Below are 20017 nucleotides of genomic sequence, written 5' to 3' on the forward strand. Positions count from 1 at the left end.
AGTTTGGAATTTGCTTTTGGTTTAATATGGTATCAATAGCAATAGCTATTTTTCCAATTTGTTAGTCCCAGATTATAAGTTTTCGTTGACCACAATACATAGGAACCAGACTGTCTACTGTTTTTAACCTTGTTTGCATAGGTTTGTGTACATATTTAAGTTTAATATTCTCATGGCAGGTAGTTTGGGAGTCAATCCCTTGTTTCTGTAGATAAGCTTGAAAGTTCATGGTGAACTATTCTGCCCCATTTACTACAAAAAGTATTGCTATTTGTGATGAAACTTTCCCGATGCCTACAAAAAGTTTTCGGAAAAACAAGCTTTTTCAAAGGCGAGTCCCTTCTGTTGGAAATTACTCGTCAAATATTAAAACATTTATTACGGCAAAAAGAGTATGTTGAAAATGCTTATAATTTTTGTCGAAAATATGATTTGTTTTGGAGGAAGGTGTTCCTGCCACACTTTTTGCGACAAACTACAAAAGTTTGTTGCTAATAAAGTATTATTTACGACAATTGAAGAAAAACCATTGGAACTATTGACACTTGTGACGATTGTAGGATCAATTTGGATTGGACCAGAAAAATGATGGGTTTTTAGCCCAACAAGCCCAAACAATAAATTTTTAGAGCGTGGGTGCAAGAACTAGTTCTACGAGGTAGAAAAGGTCACGGTTACATGTAGGCAAAACACTTCAAGCTAATTGTCTGATAAGAACTCTCCTCGGCTAGGTTTCAGGGGGTATCTTCTTCAGTCTCCTCCTCCTTCTCCCTTTTCTCCCTTTTTCCTTTTCAAAAAGTCCCCTCTAATGTCACCACTTTCTTCTTATATACTTCGTTCCTCACTCATTTTCACCTACACGTGTAGGCTTCGTTCTTATGACTCCTTCCTGTCCCATCCACCACCTCTCGGGACCTTCACTTAGTGGCCATAAGGCTGCTTGATTAATGTTCAGGTATCACCTCCACATTAATGCGGCCAGTGAGTTAGTTGGGAACATTTAATGTGGAGTGGCAGTCGAAGATATTTGTTATCTCCCCGGTTCTTCCCTTGTTCCACGTTCACCATTCAGTTCTAATGTAACTTTTTGGGGTGCCCTGAATAATCGGATAGTTATATCTACCTCGGACCATGGTATCCAGATGAGTCTTATCCTGGACATGATTTGGGCCACTGCTTATGACCTCCTTCCTCTTTCTTAGATGTCCCATGATACATTTCTTTAATCATCCTCGAGACAAGCGAATGTCCTCGGACTGGGCCGTTGGGCCCCAAGCCCATACCTATGGTTCCTGTATCCTTTTAGATAACTGGCCCACAATAGTCCCTCAAAATCTCGTTTTTTGTCATCTCGGAAAAAAGGAGATTTTGATATCCTTCCCTCATTTCTTTTGTGAACTTTTTTAACCTTCAGGGTGTCTTTCTATCTGCCCAAGACACGCTCTTGATGCCTCGACGCCAGGAACACGCCATCATTAAATGATGGCGGCTTCTCTGTCCCTACGTTCAACGGCAAGATAGGAATCCGACGGTGGAAGGCTCTCAATATTTATGAGCGGGATTTTCCCGCTTACAATTTCTGCACCACTATAAAGAGCTTTTCAAATCAACTCTCTTTTCAGTTACACAAATCGCACCGTCTTAGCGCATATTCATTGCACCTGCCTCTCTCTTTCTCCACGACCTCATAAAATACTAAGAGTCTGTCCGAGGAGCTCATTTTCTAAACCTGTATGTTTTCTTCACCCTCCTTAGCTTTTAATCTTCTTCGCTAGTTTTTCTTCACAACTTTTAGGAAACGGGTAGGTTCAAGCATCTAGTCGAGTCCTAGGAGGATATAGAGACGTTTAGAGTTAAGTATAGGATTCCCCCACCCCCCCCATGATCATGGACTACCAACGGATTACTATGCTGAGAGCCCCTAGACTCTGCTTGGTGTGGATAAGCGTCCACCTGCTGTGGGCCAGCCACTGGTTGCTGCGGTGTTCCCCCTTCCATCATAAACACTGCACTTGCCTTTCCTTGTGAGTAGATCAAGTTCTTCCCACAGACTGCGCCAATTGTAAGGACTCAATTTGGATTGGACCCAGAAAAATGATGGGTTTCTAGCCCAACAAGCCCAAACAATAAATTTTTAGAGCGTGGGTGCAAGAACTAGTTCTACGAGGTAGAAAAGGTCACGATTACAATGTAGGCAAAAACACTTCAAGCTAATTGTCTGATAAGAACTCTCCTCGGCTAGGTTTCAGGGGGTATCTTCTTCAGTCTCCTCCTCTTTCTCCCTCTTTCTCCCTTTTTCCTTTTCAAAAAGTCCCCTCTAATGTCACCCACTTTCTTCTTATATACTTCGTTCCTCACTTCATTTTCACCATACACGTGTAGACTTCGTTCTTATGACTCCTTCCTGTCCCATCCACCACCTCTCGGGACCTTCACTTAGTGGCCATAAGGCTGCTTGATTACTGTTCAGGTATCACCTCCACATTAATGCGGCCAGTGAGTTAGTTGGGAAACATTTAATGTGGAGGTGGCAGCTCCAGAAGATATTTGTTATCTCCCCCGGTTCTTCCCTTGTTCCACGTTCACCATTCAGTTCTAATGTAACTTTGTGGGGTGCCCTGAATAATCGGATAGTTATATCTACCTCGGACTATGGTATTCGAGATGAGTCTTATCCTTGGACATGATTTGGGCCACTGCTTATGACCTCCGTTCCTCTTTCTTAGATTGGTCCCATGATACATTTCTTTAATCATCCTCGAACAAGCGAATGTCCTCGGACTGGGCTGTTGGGCCCCAATCCCATACCCTATGGTTCTTGTATCCTTTTAGATAACTGGCCCCACAATGACTTTTGTCCATCAAAGATAATTTTTATTTTTTTTTATGGTGATCTTATTTATGATAAACATTCTTCTGTTGTAAATAAAAAAGAGGGTATTAGCGACAAATATACAACCATCGAAAATGGTCAAATTATTTGGAGGGAGAATTCTTGCCCTTGCTATTCCCATTTGTGATGACATTTATCCATTACAAGTATTTTAATTTTTTTTCTAATTGAGTTTTTAATAGTCACGAACATTTTGACTGTTACAAGTAGTTATTTATTTTAAAGAAAAGAAGGTATTAGGGGTAGAATTGGATCCCTCGCAAAAATACAAAATTTTGTACATTAAATATAAACAAATTTTAAATTCCATACATTCATGGAACACAATTTTTTAAAGAATGTAAACAATTTCTATACACTCTATGATTGTACATAAGTCTATACATTCAATGTATAAATTTTTTTTAAAAAGTACACAATTTTGTACATTCAATGTACATAGTTTTTTAAAGAATGTACATAATTCTATATATTATATTCATTGTACACTTTCAATTATGTATATTTAATTTACATAATTTTTCAAAAAATGTACACAATTCTGAATTATCAATGTAATTTTGTATATTCAATTTATACAATCATTCAATTCTATATATTCATTGAATAAAATTTTTCAAGGACTGTAAAAAAGTTTCTATATAAAATGTACACAATTTTGCAAAGAATGTATAGAGTTTTGTATATTCAATTTACATCAAATTTCAATTTAGTACATAATCCTCTATATTTAATGTATACAATTCTTCAATTTTGTACATTTGATGTATATAAATTTTCAAATAATATACATTATTTTGTATGTTCAATGTACAAAATTTATCAATTATGTATATTCAACATATATATAATTTTTCAAAGAATGTACAGAATTATGTACATTCAACGTACATAACTTTTTAAACAATATACACATTTTAATAAATATTATGTACATAGTTTTTTGAAAAATGTACACAATTGTGTACATTTAATGTACCGATTTTTTTTTTTTTTTAAATCTTAACAATTATGTATATTCAAGGTACACAATTTTTCAAAAAAAATGTACACAATTCTATAAATTCAACGTACACAAATTTTCAATAATGTACATTCAATATGCTAAAATATTCAAAGAATGACATAATTATGTACATTCAATGTACAAGTTCACAATTTGTAAATTCAATGTACACAAATTTTCAATAATGTACATTCAATATGCTCAAATATTCAAAGAATGTACATAATTATGTACATTCAATGTACAAGTTCACAATTTTGTAAATTCAACATACACAAATTTTCAATTATGTATATTCAATACACACAATTTTGTATATTCAATGTACACAAATTTTCAATTTTATACATTTAATATACACGGTTTTGCAAAGAATGTCATAAATCTATATATTCAACGTACATAAAATTTCAATTATGTGCATTCAATGTACACAATTTTGAAAAAATTGTATAAAATTTTGTATATTCAAAGTACACAATTTTTCAAAGAATGTGCACAATTTTGTTGATTTAATGTACACAATTCTTTAATTCTATACATTCAAGGGGCGTTTGGTTCACTTTATGTTACATTACACTTAAGTGTTAGATTCTTGTAATCTTTGATCCATGAAATCACATTAAAGCATTATAAGATTATGACGTTTGATTCATTAATTACATTCCATCATAATCAAAGAATGTAACATTCCTATATACTTGATTCATAAACATTCTTAGGAACAACTAAAATTGATTTATAATTGCCTTAACATATAAAAATGCCAAAATTATCCTTGAGCCACAAAATACCCTTGGAAGATCCAAAATGACCAAATTACTCCTAAAATGTCAAAAATATCCTAAAACCTTTAAAATTACCAAAATATCTCTAAAACCTCGAAAATGACCAAATTACTCGTAAAACATAAAATATACCCTAAAACCTTTAAAATTACCAAAATGTTTCTGAAACCTCTAAAATGACCAATAATATCTCTAAGCCACCAAATGATCAAAATACTCACCAAAACCTCTAAAATGACAAAAACCATCGAAATGACCGAAATACGAAAAAACTATAAAAAATTACCAAAATCTCTAAATAACAAAAAATACTTCGAAACTTTGAAACTGATTGAAAATACCCAAAACTTACACACATGCACAACTATTGGAAATGACAAATTTGGATCAAAGAAAGTGATGCAGTCTTTAGGTATACCCAATTTGTCTTAAAACATTTTGAATGATGACAATTTGAAGGTGTTGTATGATTGATTCCCTAAGGTTTTTGCATGAAAACATTGTTAAATGGCTGATTATCCCCACTTTTTTTTTTTTTTTTGATAAAATCTAAAAAAAAAAAACCTTAAATTTTTAGAAAATTGTGAATTAAATCATTTGACAATATGATTCTAACGCCTTTCCTCGTGTGTGTGGGGTTTAAATGAGAGGTAGAGTGGAGAGTGGAGAGTGGAGAGTGGAGATAGAGATGAAATTTAGGACCTCATGCTCTAATATTATGTTAAATTATAGATTTACTCAAAAGCTTAAAGAAATAGTGAATTTAATTATTTTGCAATATAATTGTTACAGACATAATGCCGAAATGTATAGGTGTCTTGCAACTAAAAATTCTCCAAAATGGAGCCGGTGAAAAATAATTCCAGGAGACCAAACCCATACTGCCAGTCACTATATAACTAATAATTTCAACATTCTAAGCTAAGAAATAAGTTTAGTAGATAACCAACAATGACCAAGAGTTAAATGTTACATTTTAACTGCTACTCTGAATTCAGCAGTGTTAAGTGTTAACAACTTGACATCACCAGCCCAACTTTACTCTTAAATTTTCATATTTTATGGTAGGTAATCTGCACTGAGCTAAGCTGAGCTTGACCTTATTTTATATTGTGTTTGGTCATCTATCGTGGCCCTTACCTCACTTCAGAGACCTGGTATTTCATAGACTCGACTATTAAGCTTTAGGAGTTTAGACCAAACTCAGTCAGAAACAGAAATTTTGGACCAAGTTTGGCTGCTTGTGGCCGCCAAATAACTTTGGCGTCTATTGCCTTTTCTGTCTCTTCTGTACTAACTACTATAATTAACGACCTTCTTGGCTTCTTCTACTCCATCTTCTCGTGTACGACAAAACATAACAATATACCTCCTAATCTCATATACCCCATGAGCTTACTTGACTAATCTTATTATCTATACCACTTATTATCTTATTTATTGCTATCAGTCTCTTGCTTCACCTTCAAAGCCCGCCATATGACTCTGGAAACTTTTGCATGACTCAAGAGGAGCAGCCAAAGAAGGTTACAAATATTGCTTTTTTCTGTTACTTCTTTTTGTTCCTTGAATTCACGTAATAAATGAGTTGAAGTAGTTAGTTTCTGTTATGGCTATTTTTGTTGCCTCATAGATTTTAGGTTTTTGAAACATTTATTAGCTGTATTAATTTTTTCTTTTATGTGATCTGCGAACAAGTCTTTTTTTTTTCCCTATAGTTCCCTGACTATTCGAGTTGGATTCAATTTCTTGAATTACTATTCGGGTTTGATGCTGTTTTTTTTATAAGACTTCAAGGTTGCAGCCTTAATTGACATACATACTATGTTGATTAGTCTGCTTCATGTTTTAGTCATCTTCTAGCTTTGGAGTTTATGTTAGGCGTTTTTCATCTTCTAGTAGGCACACATGATTACGTTACCTTTTGGTCAATCTCTTGTAGCTCTTACCAATTTGATTATTTCCAGGTGTCAATTTGTGTTTTATGGAATTTTCGAAACAGTTGCCTAAAACAGATTATAAAATGAAAGAAAAATGAAAATTCAGAGGCTATAGCCTTTATAGACGATTGGACATAACTATTTTGGTCTTTGGTTTGGTGGAGCTGGAATTTCATATTTGAAAAAGTCAGAATATTTTTTGAAGTCCTGGATTTCCAACTCATTTAATTGGTTCTTGATCTTTCATGTTAATGAACGATAAGGATTGAGAATCTTTTGAGGTATATGTTTTAGGTAATTATTATTCTGTATCAGAGTATCAAAACTCATGCATCTGGCAGTGAAGTATTTATTAAGGTCCCAAGCTTTCCATGTTGTTTAAAGATCCTTTTTTTTTTTCAATGTTATAACAGGTTTGTGCAAGACAGTTTCCCTAGAAGCTGAAACCAATTGTTGCTGAAGTGGGTTTCAGAACTGAAAGGACCACTTTCTTTTGTCTTGAACATGGGAAAGCACTTGGAGGACAACGTCTCCGGATTTCAATTTGAGGAAAGTCATCCAAGCTGCATGTGGGGCATACTCCATATGATTGACTACCACCATTGGCACAACGTCAAAAAGATACTTCCACACAAAAGGCACAGAGGAAGGCAAACCAGAAGTGAGTAAATCTCAATTTTCTGCAGCAAGCATCTCTTCCACTCTATACCCATGTTACTTGTTCCATCAATCTTAGCATCTCCACTAAAGAAACATTGAAGTTGCATAGTGGTGGTGTCTTTACCTACTTTTTACAACAACTATCAAAAAAATAAAGGATTACATGAACCAAATGGAATTTCTAAAATCACTAATGGAAGGTCTACAGGACCATCATAGGTACTGTTGTGCATAGTTGTTTTAGCCAACTGATTGGTGCCGAAACCCCATATAAACTAATGTATATATCGATATGTACTTTGAATTAGATACTACATAGAAATATGGCCATTTTATGAAAAAAGGAATTTGATATAGCTAATTGAGATTGGCTTACGCATAAATCTTGTTACAGCATGCGTTTGCAATCGTTTTTTTGATGAACAGCATGTGTTTGCAATCTAGGTGGAGTTGAAGTGTGAGTCCATGATTTAAAATCTTGTTTATGGTTGAACAATTTGAAGTGTTTAGTATCTATAGTGAAATCAGAAATATGTTGGGTAAATTTTAATATATGTAAAATTGAATGAAATAATCAAATATTATTCTGAGGCATTAAAGCAGATGGTAGTAAATATGTTGGATTCTCAATTGAATGGATAGTGTGAACCTTGTACCACTGCTAGAGCTTTCTGGCTAGAAGTTTTTGGTTCTGGTACACAAGAAAAAGATGTGAAGTATCTGCTGTCATGATTTACTTTGAAGTTGTTTTCAAGCCACCTTTGTTTGGAAAACATTTTGCTTTTAGAGTAGTATAACGAATTGCATGTGCTCTATCTGTAGTTCCTAGCTTGCTGCTAAAGCAATCCTTTCAGATCCCCTATTTAGCTATGGATTTTCTGGACTTATACGCCAGATGTGTTCCATGCTTTCACCTAGATAATTGAAACCATGAGTCATAAACCACTTGATAATTAAATTCTATTCTGAAGAAGCTTGTTGAGGTTCTTCTTACCCCCCAAGAGTGTGAAAAGTAGGATGGTAGCTACCAAGCCTACCATCAGTTTGGTTCGAGTGGCGCAAGTAACCCTCGTTAGGAGTGGATTTTGTCTTTCACTTAGCAATTGTCCTCTTTATCATACATATAATTTTTGGTGTTTGCGTCCATTCCTGTTTTATTACGTGCTTTAAAAGTTTTATTCATTGCTTGTAGGCAAAAAAAGTCCAAGAAAAATAATAAATACGCGCGATATTGAAGTACAGGGATTTATAGCTTCTGAAGCAGAACCCTTCCCGGTAAGTTCACGCTGTACATTAACTTACCATAGAATTTGACAGGTGCAAACTGTGATCTGAAATATTGTTAATGATGTGGTCATCAATGTTTTGAGAACTTGTTGATCTTTATTGTATATGCAAAATGTTTCTTTTGAATAAAATGAAACATAAACTGACAGTAACTGTGTGAAACATACATCAGATTGAGCAGCATGGTACAAAAATTAGCCCCACCACCAACAACAAAAGATCAGGGAAAGCTCATGTCAAAGATATAATTGCTAAAGAGATGTCTAAGGAAGATAACCACAGATACAGGAATTTAAGCTTTGCTGCACGATCATGGTTGCGGCGAATTTTTCTGATCCATCACTTAGAGCCTTCAGACAATTCTCTTGATGAAATACACACTGATGGGAAAAATACAATTGGTCTCCTTCCACAGAGTGCTGACATTTCTGCTACCAGATTCCAGTATTCATCTCCTCCAAAGACCCCAGAGGAGCTAGTTACATGCAATAAAAAGTTCACAGAGCGCAGTACCTTAAATGATGTTGACTACTTGGGGCATAAGCAGTCGGCTGTGAGGCATGCACATTTTCCTGAAAAATATGATGAAAGAATGCAAACCTCGGCAAACCAAAAGCTGATGGAATCTAATCAGCCCAGCAGAGACATTTCCAATAACCAGTTTAAGGAATATTTTGATGTTCTGGAGATACTCAAGGTTAACCAGGAATCATTTATCAAGATTCTACAAGAACCAAACATTGGAATGAAGAACTTGAGTCTGCAGACTTCCAATACCAAAGCAAGATTAACCAAGTCTGGATCATTTCCTGTAGCCAATCCATCATCAACAAAAAATATTAGGCCTAGTACACTCAAGCACAAGCAAAATGAAAGTAGGTATTTTCCAAGAGGAGAAAAATTTCTTACTGCTTCTCTAGAATCACAGTCTGGTGCATCCAAGTCTCAGAAGGAATATCAATTGCAGTCAATACTGTTTATGGCTGACAACAATAGTGCAGTCAGTGCCATAAGACAAGAAACAGACCTTTCTTCTTTAGAATCATCACAGGGCTTAAGTAACCAAGGGTGGAATCAACGGGTTATTAATCGTTTCAAAGAAATTAAGCAGAAAATAATGCATGCAGTTAAGGAGAATAGAAAAGAAAGTAACCACACATTTATGGAAGCACTCCTTGACAGTGTTCCTTCTGGATGTCAGATTTCCAGTGATGGAAAACAAAGTTCAGAGATTTCCACGCACCAAGATGGTATAGACAACCCTAGAAGTTATGAGGCTAATGGTCCTGATTATGATCCCAGCAGGGGAAGACTAGACCGCATGCGAAGAGCATCCTCTCTGAATGAGTCTCTTAATAGATACACTGAGTTGTTTGAGCGTAGTTTTGGCAGAGAGGCCAAGTGGCATCACTCTAAGAGCCTAAAATTGACAAATGAAGTTAAGGTTCCATCAAGCGGGCATCCTCCAAAGTCATTCATAAGGAGACTTTCTTTGCCTGATCTTGATTCTTTGTGTACCTTTCTAAATGAGGCATCTGGTAATGCTCAAACTTTAGTGATGCCAGGAAGGACTATTGCAGATTGCAGTACAATGGCTGAAAGTAAAAATCATAGTGAACCAAAGTCAGTCAGCACTTCACTTGAAGCACATACATCTAAACCAACACATGATGCCACGGAGAGTAAATTTCTGAAAGATGTGATTGGAGCAAGTGACAGCAGTTGGAATATCAAATCTTTGGCTGATTTAATTGCAGGGAAAAATTATGAGGGAATAAATGAGATTGATGATCCTAGCGAGTTAGCAATTGAGGAAAGCAGCCTTCACCAAGATCAGAAGATTGGTTTGACAATGAACCTCAGCAGCGAGCTTGCACATCCTCGTACAGAGCTGAGAGAACCGGGTCTAGTTTCTGATCTAAAAATTATCTTTCCAGATGATATAAACAGCATTGCAGAGCCTCCAATGTATGAAGGTATTCATACATACCTCTTACCAATGCAATTTTTTGAGGTTTGCAAAACTTCTTGCTTAATATAATGGCATTCAAAATAAGACTATACTAATTATCAAAATCAAAATTAATATTTATATATATCCCCCAACAACCAGTTTATAGTGCACTGTCTTTTCTCATTGAAATATAATTCATTTTTGATAATCAAATTGATGATTAACCATTGAAGCTCAAATTTACTTTTACTGGTTGTTTGGCTGGCTGTTGCAGGTCCAGGGTTAAATCCTAGGAGCACTCAAACAGATGAGACATTTACTTCTGTTGACCAAAAAATCAGGCCCATCACAGATTCTTCACCAACCTTCTGCAGCTCAGTAATCCCTGAGGATACTGAAAATGCAAATAACAATGTTGACAATCATTCCCGACACATTAATTTGGATAAAATGGATGAGGCTGACTTCAACTATGTGAGAGATGTTCTTGAGCTGTCAGGCTTCATTAATAATGAGTGCCTTGGAGAATGGTACTCACTAGACCAGCCACTGGATCCTTCTTTGTTCAAGGAATTGGAGAATTGCTTACACCCTGAACTAGAAAGCTACGGAGAGAATGTTAGTGGCAATTGTGATCACCAGCTTCTATATGATTTAATAAATGACACACTTCTTGAGATCTATGAGAGATCATTCACCTACTTTCCAAGATCCTTCTCCTTTAATTGCCACATTCGTTCAATGCCTAAAGGGAACTACCTTCTAGAGGAGGTTTGGGCAAAAGTTAGTTCATACTTGATCTTGAGGCCAGAGTTGGACCAGTCATTGGATGATGTTGTGGCTCGAGACATGGCAAAGGGTGATGGTTGGATGAACCTCCAATTTGATAATGAGTGTGTGGCGCTTGAGCTAGAGGAATTGATTTTCGACGAACTCTTGGAAGAATTTATGTGTTCTTGAGATTGTTGAGGCAATAGCAAGGTCTTTAACTTAGCTGTGGCCTTACACACAATTTTGTTTGCAGTGCATTGTATATTTTTTTTGATAAATTGTATATACCTAACATTCTTCCATTAAACCAGTGTTAGTGGATGTGCTTGGTTTATTTTAAGACTTCATTCTATTAGGTGATGCTATAATTTAGTACATATTATAAAATGTTAAAGGAGATTAACCTAGTAGTGATGACTTTAAAGTGAAGTATATAACAGTCCCCTTTTTTTATGTTTCACTATGAAAAGCCTTAATGTTTAATGGGTGTATATAACAAAAATTTAGAATAACAAAAGCAATCTTTTTGTGTTGTAAATATGTCCCCATTAGAAATTGGGACGCCATCCTGACGCAGGACAACCAGTATGAAAACTAAACAATAGAAAAATAAAGGGATACGACCTAGGAGTCAGCACCTAGGCCTTGCTTGGAGTCAGCACCAAGCGGGAAAATCACTAGGAGTCAGCACCTAGGGTAGACCTGGAGTCAGCACCAGACCAAAGAAAGACCAAACGGCCATTGTTTTCATTCATCAAAAATATCAGCTATCTCCTCAAGGAGTACAATAAATTGCTTATAAAGGATTGCTAAACCCTAGTTCTAATTGGCTAGGAAACCCTAATTGCCTTATTACAAAAATAACCTTACTTCTAAATTAAAATACTAAAAGCCCAATAACTAAAAGCCCAATAAACTAATAAAACCTAAAACATAAAAATACAATGGACTTGCAAACATAAATAATACTAAATAATAATCTTCTTGTGTCTCCCTCATCATTCTCCTCTGGTTGGAGAAAACTCGACCTCGAGTTCTAAAGTGTTGAAGGATTAGGATGCTGACAAGTAACACTTGCTTCAAATCTAGAATCACCTTAGGGAGCACAGGGAAAAGAAAAACCTTGAATTCCACCACATCAAACTCATTTGGAATAACAAAATCAATGTGTGGAATTAGTATAATCTCGTCTTGAACCTTATGAACCATAGGAAGCACTGTAGTTTTAAACTCTTCGACTTCACCAAGATGTAGATCTTCAAGGACTGTGGAGGGTTGATCAGAAACACATTCAACAACTTCAACTTTCACATCATGTGCACCCTCTAATGTAATATTCTCTTTAGGCGCCATCTCTTCACCTTGCTGCTCTTCAATAGATTCATTTCCCTGCACGCATGTTAAAGTAACACTTGTTGAGGCATGTACGTTTGTGTCAACATTAGACTTTGGTGTTGCTGGAGGATTCTCAACGACTAAGATATCATCATCAATGTTGTCTCCTGTTGGGGCAGCAAGAAGTTCATTGTGATCTAGTGTCCTTGGTTTCCCAATTGAATCGGATTGAGTCTTCTTGTGTTGAGCAATCCTATCTTGAGTGTCTGTTATGAGCTTTACAGTTAATTCTGTTACTTTCCTGGTAGATATTTCCTTGGTAGATTGTTCAAAAGTGCGTTGAGGACATGAAATGGGATGAGAATGAGGATTCATCGTATTTGCTTCAGCTTGAAAAGCACCACACTAAGATTGGGGTAGATACTTAGCTCGATAGTATGGTGACAAATACTCATCACAAAGCTTTTCTTTCATATCTTCCCACACACTGATGGCAGGTTCATAATCCACATAGCGAAAATATTCAAGCTTCTCCCAAAACCTTTGTACGTGACCTCTTAACTTCAACTTGGCATACCTAACCTTTTTATTATCTGCCCAATTTTGTTCAAATAATTGCTCCATCCCATTTATCCAGTTGACAAAATCTCGTGGATAAGTATCATCACCATCAAAATAAGGTACGTCAGCTATTACCATGATGCTCTAAAATAGTGTTTCAACAAATAGCTGCTGTGATTTTCTCCTTGTCAGTGGCCAACTTGCTGCACTACAGTCACAGGTTTGGCTCCTCACGTGAGTGGTTATGTTTGCACAAGATAGATATATGGAAAAGCAACTTAAGGGCCCAACACATCCACTGGGCTGTCACAGTAACAACACTTTATTTCATTACCTTGAGATTTTTTTTTTTTTTTTTGAAAATTACAAAGTCAAACACGATAAACTTAGAAAATAGAACTAGAAACTAACTAACAAAACTCAAAAGAAATTAAACTAGAAACAGAGGTTGTTTCTGCGATGAGGGTCTTTGGCCAGCGCTGGAGATCCAACGCCTAGCGGCGGCGCGAAGAGGCACGGAAAGCGGCGGCGCGACATGGAGGATCAGTGGCGGCTTGTCTCAGGTCTTGCGTCGGCGGTGGCTGACGTTCTCAGCGGCGGTGGTCAGGGGTGAAGATGGTGTCAGCGGCAGTGGTTGATGGGTATGTAGTTGATGGCTGATGGGCTACGGCAGCGGAGGGTTGATTAGTGGGTCTCGGCTGGTGGCTGGTGGCTGATGTCTTGAGTGGTTTTTTTTTTTTTTTTAATGGGAAACACAACTGTATGACAACTTTCTTGCACCAAGTAGAAAAATGACACAGACAACTCTCTGGTGGAGAAAAACACGATGGTGAGGGATTTTTTTTTTTTGGGTGAGATGTTCTGGCTCTTTCCTGCGGTGATGCTTCAACGGATCGGTGTTTGCTCTGATACCAAATATGACACAGGACAACCAGTATGAAAACTAAATAATAGAAAAATAAAGGGATATGACCTAGGAGTCAGCACCTAGGCCTTGCTTGGAGTCAGCATCAAGCGGGAAAATCACTAGGAGTCAGCACCTAGGGTAGACCTGGAGTCAGCACCAGACCAAAGAAAGACCAAACGGCCATTGTTTTCATTCATCAAAAATATCAGCTATCTCCTCAAGGAGTACAATAAATTGCTTATAAAGGATTGCTAAACCCTAGTTCTAATTGGCTAGAAAACCCTAATTGCCTTATTACAAAAATAACCTTACTTCTAAATTAAAATACTAAAAGCCCAATAACTAAAAGCCCAATAAACTAATAAGACCTAAAACATAAAAATACAATGGACTTGCAAACATAAATAATACTAAATAATAATTTTCTTGTGTCTCCCTCATCACATCCTTCCATCATGAGTGTAAACAAAAAAGAAAGAAAATTAAATTGTGGCAAATTGGATGCAGCTGACAATCACAGATAAGATAATCCTGAATCGAAGCTAATGTGAAACAAATACAAGTATGCAGATAAAGCATGACAAGGTATAATGTTAAGACAAATAGTAAGGACTCTTGACTTGAGTCTTGATAGCATTTTGAGGAGAAAATTGCAAATCATTCAGAGGTCACTGTCACTTATGCTAGATCTGAAAATAATATGGCATTGATATCAAAAAAGAAATTCCAAGAGTTCTCATCTTCACATGTACATATGCCTAAATTTCTTTCTTTCTTTTTTCCAATAACAAAGTTGAGCTAGTTTTCATTAGCTTAAATTTGAATTCATGAGAAAAACTTTAAGACAACTTATATCAATTTGAAAACTCAGTGTCCATTAATAAATTGGCATTCCTATTATCCTAAAAGAGGATGATTATCATTCAAAACCTAGAATAATAAATTCAACTTATGCTAACAACATTTCTTATTTTAATTTAGTTAGTTGATTCCCTATGTATCTCTTGCACAATCAGTCTCCATTGTGGCAATTTCTCTAAAATTAGGTTAGACTCAATTTTCAATGCTAAGTGTGATAAGACAGTATAAATTTTGGTTTTAAAAAACTACAAATTGGGAGTGAGAACATACCTACTCAAGTCATGTTTTGCAATTCCAATTCAGATAGCTTGAAGCAAAGGCACATATCCTAAATAATGAAGCAATCAAACAAATTTAATCAAACTTAGTGTCTATAAGCTGTATATAAGATAAAAGTGGGTTTTTTCAAAATTTGTACTTTAAAAAGTGCATTGTTAAAATGACAGACCAAACTTGAACTTATTATTGTTTGTTATCCAATAACCCAAAGAATATCTATAAGTTGCTATATTGTGGAGAACATGAAGATTGTCATATCGCATACAGTAAGAGCAAAAATGGGTTATGAAAAAATGGCAAAAATAGTGGTTATTCAACAAACCTTAGCTATATATGCAGCCGTAAGAGCATTACAAAGTCAAACTAATGCAATGTATATTTTTTGCAACTCTTAAGAATCCTTTCCCAAACTTTAGTAAAAAAAAAAAAAATCCCTAATATATATATACATATATATATATTCAACTAATTGTAAAAGAATGAAAATTAGTTTAAAATTGATAAAGAAATATCGTAGTTTGCTTATGCTAATTGTATTAATAGTTGTCCTTGCAGGCCACTGTACAATAAAAGTTGACCAAAAAGAATCATACGATTAAAGCTTTACTAAGTATTATATGTCATAGCTCTTTGAAATGAAAATAACAGGAATCGAGTGTCTTCCATAGTCGGTTAATGAACAAAAAGGTTCAACCTACCAAATTACTTGACCAAACCACAAAGATTTTGAATGTAAAAACTTACCACTCAAAGCTATCTGCCCATATACGACAACTTATGCACCCATAATTGAAGAAAGAACATTTGGTTAACACCACAATTTAAAGAGGACAACTGAATGAGCAAACTTTGCCAAAGATTGCACAAGTACTTCAGCATTTGTATCTGATCATAACAACTCAGCCAGAAAAGAGAAAAGAAAGAAATAAACTGGACATAACATATATAATCAAAAGCGTTGGATCATGCACAGAAGTGAATTCACTAACTTGGAAGACATTTGAAAAGTACACACACCATGATATACATGTTGTAAATTGCCAGAAGTATATATCAAGGGCAGAACAAGAGGAAATTACAATATACACATTATATCAATCATATGCAATAATATAGATCTTTGAGACTTTTTTTTCCACATTACAGCTAGATAATATCTTAAAGAAATAGTAGAGACAAAGAAAATCAAATTAACCATATAAAATATACACAAAAAATATTTTTGATAAGATAACCTTTCAGGTTTTTAGTTTCAACCAAGCCAAAGTTACTATTGACATTAAGATCTCAAATTATATTTTTTTTAAATAATTATTGAATTATTTTTTAGACTTTAAAAAGTATGACATTGCAAACATACATTTGAAACAAATTAGAACCTTCAAAAGCTTATGGCCATAGTTTTAAAAACTGAACTGTTCAAAGAACCGGAAAGGGAGAGATTCAAGGTTTTTGAGGTTAGATTGAGATTCAACCATAGATCAAACCATGATGATGTCCAAATTAATTAATATACAAATAAAGATATTAAATTTGAAAAAAAAAAAAAAGCAAAGTTGACTATCTAAAGAAATTTAAACAAATTTCAAATGAATTTTCACAATTTTTATAAGTTTATAATAAAGCATAAAAAAATATATTGTATTTTAGTAATCCTTCAAGTAGAAAAATGTTTACTCTAAAATAAGATAATTTTCAAAATGAAATTCATAAATAGCATATTCACTTATAGTTTATAAATAAATGACACAACAATGTTAGTTGCCTCATTGGTCACAATGCGTGACAAAAATCTAATGGTGCTGGGGGGGTCTAAATTTCGATATCCCCACCTTCCAAAGTTTTACAAAAAAGCATGCCATTGAACCAGCCGCATTGAGAATGGTTCAGTTGTTAGCCAATTTGACTAGTGGCTCATGTGGTTCGCTGGCATTATTTAAAATGCATGGTTATCAAAATTAAAAAACCGGATTAACCTTTGGTTCACGGTTAACCCAGTTGGACCAGGCAATTTGGTCCAATTTTGGAAACCATACTTATTGCTCATAATCCATTAACTATATATACCTCAAATCTTTAGAGCACACACAATGGAGGCCAATTCCCTGAAGCTCAATTTGAACACTATCTAGGTCAAATTTAGATCTATTCCAAATTTCACCATCCCTCCCAATACACATCCAAAGAAAAAGCATATAATTATAATATCACCTCCAAGTTTCAATAAAGTAATCTTATATCCTTGAGTAAGATGGAACACATCCTAATTTATAGTGACAAACATGAATAAGAATGAAAAGACAAGCAAAGAAAAGGGTAAATAATACTTTCCGAATGATTGAATAAGCAAAAATACATGGCCCCAGCCAAGCCATTCTTATGTAAAATAATCACAAATAGCACCCTAAAATTATTATAAAAAAAAAAAAAAAAAAAAATCATATCCAAAGAAGGATTCAATTTTCAATAGATCATCCATGGTAATATATCCTAACCTACAAAATCTATAAAACTCATCTGGTTAAAAAAAAAAAAAAAAAAAAAGAAGAAAAAGAAAAAGAAAAAGAAAGAAGATGACCAAATTATGAAGAAAAAAGCAAGTAGTGCCTTACGGCTTTTCATTACATAACAACAGTAATATGTATTTCCAAAACTACCTTCTTGTTAATATTTGTACAATAAATAGTTCTTGAGCGCATTTCACATTTGTCTTTGGGCAAAAGAACATAATAACCATAAAAGGCCATGAAACATAAAAGAAATACAAAATCAATACAGTCCAGAAAAAATAAATTCATTCATCATTCAAAGACAGCTAAAACAATCCAACATTACTATGGTCTGTACCCTTGGCAAATACATTGGATCAACAATTTTGGATGGCTGCGCCCACCAAACAGATTAAACATAGCTTCTTAACCCTCTGCAAACATATTCCTACCAATTTGAAAAAGAAAAAAAAAATGTTTATGATTTAACAAAATTTGTCAATTATTATATAGGAATAATTTATCTACTCATATAGTCGTCATATAAAATCAATTTGTACTGGATAAAATCATCAACATCCCACAATTCACCAAAATATAAAGAAAAGAAAAGAGACAAAGAACAATTTTGTTTTTTTTTTTTTTTTGATAGGTTAAAAGAAAAGAGACAAAGAACATTGATACCCATATTTGGCCACTTGGAAAGACATCCTCATCCACTTAGTCATCGTCTACATCACTATCATTGCCAACTTTTCAGTCAATTGATTCAATCTCATCATCTACAACTTAGAGATCAACTACATGAATCGAGAAGGGTTGTGTTCTAAGAGAAAAAATTAACTTGATGGAAGAAAAAAAAGGAGAGAATCCACTGGGGAAAGTAGACAAAATATGCTCTCAATCAAGAAAAAGAATGACAACAACATCAAGATCAGACTTATGCTCTCTCTCTATCTCCGAACTGTCTAAAGAAGGAAGATTTTTTTACCTCACCAAAACATTGAGTTTTTGATAACTGACTCTTTTTTTCCTCTCTCTCTCTCTCTCTCTCTCTCTCTGAAATAGAAGTGTTAATAATAATGATTTCAGGAATTTATAAATTCACCTATTTAAATTAACTAAAAATTTCCCTACATTGAACAAAATAAACTAACATTTAGATAATCTGAATAAACAATTATTATTTTTAGATAATCTCAAAAAAAAAAAAAAAACTTTATATACATCTAACAAAAGAAACATAATAGCAAGTACCAATACAATTGAGGGAAAAAAGAAGAAGAAAAAAACAAAAGAATTTCATGTAAACAATATTAATGCACAAAGTCAACTATCTATTTGAGAAAATGAAAACTTTGAAGTTTGAATCCAAACCAAGAAGATCAATGCAACAAAAACCCAGGAATCTAAAACAGAACCTGAAGCTTCAATAGAGAAAATTTAAGTCTTGATAAAATCAAAACAGACCCCCTAAAATCCAAGATTCAAAAATGAGAACTTCAAATTTGGACTATGAATATCAATGCAGCAAAAAAGTGAAATCTCAAACAGAACACAAACTTTCAATCAAGTAGTTTTATGTCAAGGAAAAATAAAAAAAGACATACCAAAATGAAATTAAAAAAAAAAAATTTGTGACAAAATCTGAGCATTTGAGCAACTGTGTTTGGAATCACCTAATAGAAAAGAAAGAAGGAAACAGCTATGCTAACCTAAGCTTCTACTCACTTCACTCTTTATGGCCATAACCTAAGCTTTGTTGTTAATTTCCTAATGATGGATTTGTATCTTCAATAGCTATAAAGATCGAAAGTAAAACCATAAAACTTCAAAAGCTATCTATCTTGCTTCATAGAATTCCAAATTAATTCATCTCAAGGGTAGTTTTAAACTGAGATAAGGTAACCATAACACATCAAATGATCCACATTAATAATTTTTAAGAAGAAAAGGAAAAATCACACCTAGAATGACAAATACTGTTGTTTTTGTTATCTTAAGTGGTGGTGCCTCCCTTTACCTCATAAATTTTATAAAGAAAGTAATCATTTGGATAATCAGGGCATGCTTGAATTTTTTTGTGAACAAAATTTATAAGTGAATTTGATATCAAGTAAGTTACTGGTTATACTATAAATTTCAATGAAGTATTACTGTAGCAAAGCTCTAAAGACAATATATTTGATAGGAAAAAAGAGAGGAGCAAACTAAATTGTCTTTAGAGCTTTGCTACAGTAATATTTTATAGAATTTAATTTTCCCATATCTAAATGTTCAAATACA

At 34.4% G+C, this 20017-nt stretch overlaps 1 protein-coding gene across 3 annotated transcripts; it reads left to right on the plus strand.

Annotated features, from left to right (window-relative positions):
* The first annotated feature begins 5875 nt into the window (after positions 1-5875).
* On the plus strand, positions 5876-11639 carry LOC112005430 (uncharacterized). Of its 3 annotated transcripts, none has more exons than XM_024037676.2 (5): positions 5876-6213; positions 7041-7288; positions 8480-8562; positions 8747-10550; positions 10803-11639. In XM_024037676.2, exons 2-5 carry the CDS (start codon positions 7132-7134, stop codon positions 11486-11488), a joined length of 2730 nt encoding a protein of 909 aa, XP_023893444.2. In that variant the 5' UTR covers positions 5876-6213; positions 7041-7131; the 3' UTR covers positions 11489-11639. The 3 variants fall into 3 exon arrangements, with proteins under 3 accessions (XP_023893444.2, XP_023893445.2, XP_065626784.1); XM_024037677.2 differs by lacking the exon at positions 5876-6213 and adding an exon at positions 6724-6921; XM_065770712.1 differs by lacking the exon at positions 5876-6213 and adding an exon at positions 6724-6908.
* The last annotated feature ends 8378 nt before the right edge of the window (positions 11640-20017 follow it).

This window comes from Quercus suber, unplaced genomic scaffold (genome assembly GCF_002906115.3).
Source record: "Quercus suber isolate HL8 unplaced genomic scaffold, Cork oak 2.0 scaffold_35, whole genome shotgun sequence".
In the NCBI taxonomy this organism is placed as follows: domain Eukaryota; kingdom Viridiplantae; phylum Streptophyta; class Magnoliopsida; order Fagales; family Fagaceae; genus Quercus; species Quercus suber.